The sequence below is a fragment of the Cebidichthys violaceus genome, unplaced genomic scaffold (genome assembly GCF_023349555.1).
Source record: "Cebidichthys violaceus isolate CVI_PGR_0920_01 unplaced genomic scaffold, fCebVio1.0.p SCAF_1, whole genome shotgun sequence".
Lineage (NCBI taxonomy): Eukaryota > Metazoa > Chordata > Actinopteri > Perciformes > Stichaeidae > Cebidichthys > Cebidichthys violaceus.
Genome location: NW_027176262.1, coordinates 2,864,284 through 2,871,578, shown reverse-complemented (window position 1 = coordinate 2,871,578; position 7,295 = coordinate 2,864,284). Strand labels below are relative to the sequence as shown.

The 7,295-nt window shown below is 48.9% G+C and overlaps 1 protein-coding gene across 1 annotated transcript; it reads left to right on the top strand.

Moving 5' to 3' along the window:
- Positions 1-3,538: 3,538 nt before the first annotated feature.
- scg2a (secretogranin II a) lies at positions 3,539-7,291 on the top strand. The gene is made up of 2 exons (XM_068706348.1): positions 3,539-3,630; positions 4,870-7,291. Exon 2 carries the CDS (start codon positions 4,878-4,880, stop codon positions 6,816-6,818), a length of 1,941 nt encoding a protein of 646 aa, XP_068562449.1. The 5' UTR covers positions 3,539-3,630; positions 4,870-4,877; the 3' UTR covers positions 6,819-7,291.
- The last annotated feature ends 4 nt before the right edge of the window (positions 7,292-7,295 follow it).

The window sequence follows — 7,295 nt, the reverse complement described above, 5'->3', positions numbered from 1 at the left end:
GGGAAGGGTGACAAATCCGCCCCGGTGTGCCACATCTCACATTTCACAAAAGAGCAAAAAAAAAATTGATGCATCACACCTGTTTCCACACACACACGCACGCACGCACGCACGCACGCACGCACGCACACACACACACACACACACACACACACACACACACACACACACACACACACAATCGACCAGAGAACAGAGGCTGACGTCAAACCCTGTAGACCCATTCACATTCACTGTCTGTCTGTCTGTCTGTCTCTCTCTCTCACAACATAAATTTTCTCATAAAAGTTGACAGAGAAGCACACAATCTCAGATCTACTAGATCTCTCTCTCCCCCCCTCTCCCTTCCTCCCCCCCCTCTCTCTCCTCCCATCTTTCTCTCTCTCTCCCCCGTCTCTCTCTCTGTCTTTCTCCCCCCGTCTCGCTCTCTCTCCTCCCGTCTCTCCCTCTCCCCAGTCTCTCTCTCTCCTCCCATCTTTCTCTCTCTCTCCCCGTCTCTCTCTCTGTCTTTCTCCCCCCGTCTCGCTCTCTCTCCTCCCGTCTCTCCCTCTCCCCAGTCTCTCTCTCTCTCCTCCCATCTTTCTCTCTCTCTCCCCGTCTCTCTCTCCCTCTCTCCTCCCGTCTCTCTCTCCCCGTCTGTCTCTCTCCTCTCGTCTCTCTCTCTCTCCCCGTCTGTCTCTCTCCTCTCGTCTCTCTCTCTCTCTCGCCGTCTCTCCCTCTCCCCCCGTCTCCCTCTCTCTCCGTCTCTCCCTCTCTCCCCTGTCTCTCTCTGTCTCTCTCCCCCCCATCTCTCTCTCTCTCTCTCTCTCTCGTCTTCTGACAGCCCGAGTTAAAGAGCAGAATTATTGGCTGTCAGGCTCGCTGTAATGAATGGAAGGCAGCCGCTCGGTCGCCAGGGGACCAGAACACACTGGAGGAAAAGGTCCAGAGGGGAGAGGAGATGACGTTCAACTCTTACATTATAGAGACATTAATAGAAAAGATTCAACATTTTGACAAACTTTAACTTGGGATTGTCTGTTATTTTATCTTAACTACTTAGTGATGGTAGTGGTAGAGGACATAAGAGGGAACTTCAAAATAAAACAGGCACCAGAACCCAAGACGAACCGATACATTTCTGACATAACGAACCCAACTCATGGCCACTTACTTGTGTTTTCCAGAGCTTTCAACTGTATTGAAAGGTCTTCATCAGTGGATGGAGTTGCAATGGAGAAATGTAAGATTAGCAACTGTTACGAAACTCTTTAAGAGCTCGCCCCTTTTTAAAGGTCCACTTACTGTCTTCTTCTGGAGCTTTCAACTGTTTTACAAGGTCTTCATCAAGTCTAATTTCTTAAGTTTCATTATTTAGCATGAATAGTCTTTGTACAAAAAAATAAAGACTATAGGATCCAATAAAGAGTCACAGCATCCAATTAACACTCTGCATGATGACATAAGGAGCTGAGGATCACTTCCTGAGCTGGAAAAAGTTTCAGATCCACCAAAAAAAGAAAGAAAAAAGTGACCCTAAACAGTAACCCCCCCACTGCATGTGTGAAAAAGAAGAAACTACTAATTGCCTGTGTGAAACTTCTCATCTGACCTGAGTAAAACCTGAGTTTTTTTTTCTTCCAGTGGACAGGCCTGTGGAAGTGGGGGCGGAACTGAGCTGTAATTGGTTTCTGTTTACCAGTAATCCTGCCACAGAGGCACAACCACAAGCAATTAGCCAGACAGCTCAGGCTTTATCAGTACACAACTGGCACTGTGTGTGTGTGTGTGTGTGTGTGTGTGTGTGTGTGTGTGTGTGTGTGAGGGAAAATGTAATTAGGCCGAGATAGAAATCAGCTCTTTTGTCCTGGTTCCTTTTGGTCTCCCGGTCCTTAAATGTCCGGTGTGAAAACATAAAAAAATAAAAGACTTTATTCTAATGAAGGTTACTCTCTCTGCGGCCCTTCAGAATAAAAGACAACAAAAAACATTTGATGTGGCTCAATATGAAGCCTGGGCCCTTTTAGAAGTTCCTCAATACGTTTGGGAGGATGTTGGCGTTATGACTCATCACTCTTCGTCTGCACACAAAGTGGTTTTTCAAAGCACCAGAAGAAGAAGAAAAAAAAAGAGAAGAAGATTCGATTGCGTTGTAATTTCTCAGAACCATAAACCTTTTTTGGTTTCCATAAAGAACGTTTTATGAACGGTGACTTATTGTTCTAAAAGCTCCCAAAACCAGTAATACAGAGCGTCACCGATTCCTTCATTCAGCTTCAGTCGTTTACGTTTTCGTGCTTCACTGTGAGTAGAATGTCAAACCTAAATATATATTTAGAAGTATTTATATAGATACATATATATATATATATATACATATATATATATATATACATATATATATACATATATATATATATATATATATATATATATATACATATATATATACATATATATATATATATATATATATATATATATATATATATATAACACAAGAGAGTTCCTCTGAATATCAGAGAAGCAGGTCAGTGGAGGACAGTGTGAGCTCACATCAGACACGACGACGAAAACGAAGACGACGAAAGGGGATTTATGAATGAAACTGCGAGCAGCCAGCCACACACACACACACACACACACACACACACACACACACACACACACACACACACACACACACACACACACTGATCCTAGCAGACAAGATTTGACAGGCAGCCAAAAATAGAGACCACAGTGCAGGCTTGCTGACGACAGAAGTGCTCTCTCTCACACTCACTCACTCACTCACACACACACACACACACACTCTCACTCTCTCACACACACACACACACACACACACACACACACACACACACACACACATACCCCTCTGCAGTCCCTCTGTCACCCCGCCCGTCTCGGTCTTTTTTGGCAGAGTCCGTCTGTGAGTCATCGGTGGGCTTCGACCTGCCTCCGTCTCTCAGTGCTGCAGCAGAGACACAAACAGCAGTCGGTGACAACGGCGGCCATTCAACAGCCACTACGACAGGGTGGGCGACGCATTACTACGAGGAAGAAAACAAACATTTATTGAGCTTCTTATTGCCAGTTAAACAGCATTTATTGAGCTTTAATAAAAGGGTGAATAAGTTAGTTTGAGCTGCTTTATTTCCACCCCTGGAAAAAACACACATGTCCTCTTATAATATTTAACATGTCCTCATAATAAAACAAGCTAATAAACCCTCACCATGAGCTCAGTCAATGGTCCTAAATATAGCTCCATTATGAACTCATTCACTTCATCACACACTGCGACAGAAGCCATTATTATGATGATGATGATGATGATGATGATGATGGGTCAGAACTAGTTTCACAGCTTCAAAGAGAGAGAAGCACTTTTCGTTCGGCTGACTCAAATGAACGAGTGTGTGTGTGCGCGCGCGTTCGCGTATATATATGTGCACGCGCGCGTGTGCGTGTGTGTGTGTGCGTGTAGCTGCGTATCCTCCTCCATCACCCTCTGACGCACGAGTCAGGTGGTTCCTCTAATAGCATGAGGAGCTGTCCGCGGTGCTGAAACCAGACCCGCGCCGCGAGACAGAGAGATGCTCAGCTCACTCACGAGCCTCGACAGAGACTGAACTACCGCAAAAGGTAAGACTCGGTGGTGGTTGACTGCACGTTACACTCTTTGTTTACTTTCACGCGACGTATAAACAGAGAGTTATTATTTTTATTTTTTGAGTTACTTATGAAGCTTCTGTTTCTGGAGCTCTTTGCCAACCTGATGCACCGCCGCAGCCGCCGAGGCGAAGAGGTCGCCCCGCCGCCTCTTTGTTCTCATTACGCTCCAGACGCTCCAGATTCGCGGGCTTATAATAAAGCTTATAATTGCTACTTTTCTATGACATGAAAAAAAATATATATGAATAAGAAGTTTTTGCAATTTAAATGCAGGTTTTTGGAAAAGCGAAAGGAAAAAGTAAACAGATAAAAAAGGGACATAAATTGTCTTATTTGCCTTCTGTTCTAAAATTAAATATATGCATTTGCATTAAAAACGTGTCATGATGCATTTTGCACGCCCGTTTCATATCAGTCCACAGACAGCAACACAACAACACAACCCCGTTTCAATTCGATTTAAAAGCGTGCAAAACAGTAATAACTGGGAGTTAAGAGGGTTTCGTCGGTTCCATGGGAACAACAGCCTAAAACCGGGTTACCTTGACAACCGGGCCGTGACTCACGGAGAGCAGCAAATTTGACGACTAATGAGATTTACACGGGAGCTGGATGCCGCTGCTGGAGAACAGGATCCAGTGTTGATCCTCCAGCAACAGGCGGGGGGGGTACACAAACACCGATTAACACTGATCACCCGCTAATATAACACTTTATTATTATTATTATTATTATTAAATACAAGGTTGGTCAGCAGTTGCTTCTTTTTTTTCTGCTGCATCTGTCATTTTTGCTTTGATGCAAACTGTAAAAGCTGCAAAAAACATGACAAAAACATGTAAAAATAAATATTGTAATTAAAAGAATAAGCATGATTCAAGTAAAACAAAAGTCTGACGAATGAGGAAACTGGGTTTTTATTTAACTGGATTTTTTATCAGGCGGTTAAGACATTCAACAGAATCATAATTGAGATAAATTGAGGTGTTCAAGCTGGTTTACAGCGGAGCAGAAACTAAAATCAGATTTAAAGCCTCCAGTCTTTGGGTGGATTGAGATGGTGACTCCGTCATCACACCGGCCCTTTAAAGAGACGATGAGAGCAGCAGACGTTTCAGAAATGCCACAGCGGTAACCGTCGGTAACCCGTTAGCTTAACGTGTAAAAAGGTCAGCGCTGACATGAGTCTCTTCTGTCTTCCCTCTGCAGGCGTCACCATGCCGTCACTCCCCGAGACCTCCGCCAGCCCTCTCCTCCTCCTCCTCCTCCGTCTCGCCGGCTTCCTCTTGATGCTCCTCTTCCTCGGCTCCCCCGCCGCTCACGGGGCTTCCCTCAGAGAGCACAGACCGAGAGGAAGTGAGTCAGACTCCGCGAGGGGCGACGTCCTCCAGACTCCCAACGTCGACATGCTCAAAGCGTTGGAGTACATCGAGGGCCTCCGTCAGAGGACCGGCACGGACTCCCAGCAGCGCGCCCCCGTCGCCGCGGGGTACGACGCCGCCGGCCGCACGGATGACGCCGAGAGGCTGCGTGCCGTGCTGAGGCTGGCTTCCAACCCTATGCAGAGCAAAGAGGAGGAAGAGGAGGAGGAGGGAAGGGAGGACAAGAGTGAAGAGCTGCTCCAGGCCGTGCTCAGCACCCTCCAGCAGACGGAGAAGGCCGCCAAGCCGGCGGCGGCGGCGGACGGCGCGTATCCCAGAGTGCAGCAGAAGCAGCAGAGTATCCTGCCTCACAAGAAGCTGCCGCTGATGTTCGAGGACGAGGAGGAGGGCGAGGGGGACGAGGACGAGGAGGAGGAGGAGGGCGGCGAGAGGGGGCCGGACCTGGAGCACGGGAGCCCCTTCAAGCGCACCAACGAGAACGTGGAGGAGAAGTACACGCCTCAGAACCTGGCAACGCTGCAGTCCGTGTTTGACGAGCTGGACAAGCTGACAAGTGTGAAGAGCGTGCACCGGCGCCAGGACGAGGAGGACGACATGGGGGAGGAGGAGGACGACGACGAAGGCGATATGTTCAATGTGAGGGATGCGGGATACGATGACGGGGATCTCGCAGACTGGGGTCCGCTACAGGACCAGGAGGAGGAGGAGGAGGAGGACAAACACGAGGCAAACCGAGGGCTCGATTACGTCGACGACAACGACGAGGAAGCCGACGAGGACGACGAAGAGGACGACGGTGAAAGCTTCCCAGTCAAGAGATCGAACGACCCGGACGACATTGCCAACCTGGTGGACTACTACCTCCTGAAGGTGCTGGAGAAAACCGAAGAGGAGGAGCACAAGAGAGAGATAGAGGAGGAGGAGGAAGAGGAGGAGGAGGAGAAGAAGAGGGCAGAGAGGAGAGCGGCTCAGACGCAGTACGGAGACAGCATCGACCCGCGGGCCATCTACCAGCTCATTCAGATCTCCCAGAAATACCAGATCCCACCCGAGGACCTGGTGGACATGCTCAAAACCGGAGAGACGACGAACCAAGACGCGTCGCGAAAGAGCAGCGGATTATCCAGAGCGGAGAACAAGCTCTCTCAGATCTCCCCGAGGAAGACGACGCACAAGATTCCCGGGGCTCAATTCTACAGCAGACGCCTTCCTGACAGACGGAAGACCCCCGAGGAGCGGCGGACGGAGGAGATACTGAGCATCCTGGGGTTGGGGGCCGCCGAGGACGACCGAGCTCCCGTCAGGAAGCAGAAGCAGAACAAAAGCCCATCGTGGCGACTTCACGCTCTGCCCGCGGGGCGTTCGGGGGCGTCCGCTCCCACGCAGCAGCGGCGGCGCCCCCCACCCCCGCCGCCGCCTCCCAGCGCGTCGAAAGACGACGACTACGACGACACCGCCGCCGCCGACGAGGACGAGCTGGCGGCGTACCTGGCGTCTCAGATGCTGGCGCGGTACCCGAAGCCCGCCGCGTACCGGGGCAACAAGGCGAGCCAGAAGCGGGGCGAGGTGGGGCGGGGCGCCGCGGGCTCTTTCGAGCGGGCCATGCAGGCGTATTTCGATGAAACGGACTCAGACAAAAGCCCGAATGAAAAGAGACGGTCGGAGGGCGAGGAGGGGAGGGGCGGCGGCACGCAAACGCAAGGCTTTGATAACGAGGCGGTGATGAAGCTGCTGAGCTCCCTGAACCCAGAAAGTGACGCCGAGACGGCCCCGTGAATACAAAGAGAGACACACACACACACATATATATATATAGTATACATAATGTTTTGGTGGCGGGTGGAAATAAAAGTATTTTGAAGAATAAAACACGAGTTATTCTGTAGGTTTACAAAAAAAAGTTCCTATTTATTAGCAGAAATACGAGTGTTTAGACATTCAGCTGATGCTTTTTTTTTTTTTTAAATGAGTTTGTTGCTCAATGACACTAAACAACCAGTACATGTGACTCACCAGCCTTTCAACGCACACGCACACGCACGCACACACACACACACACACACACACACACACACACACACACACACACACACACACACACACACACACACACACACACACACACAACCAATCAGTGTTGGATCCCATAGATTCACTTGTGGGTATTGTTTGTTTTTTATTCTTATTTGTTTTTTTTGTAAATGTGGTCATAATGTGACATACCTGAGGTGAATAAAGCATTGACTTTATTTT

Excerpts from the sequence above, each read along its gene's own strand:
- scg2a (XM_068706348.1), top strand. The coding sequence starts at position 4,878 with ATGCCGTCACTCCCCGAGACCTCCGCCAGCCCTCTCCTCCTCCTCCTC.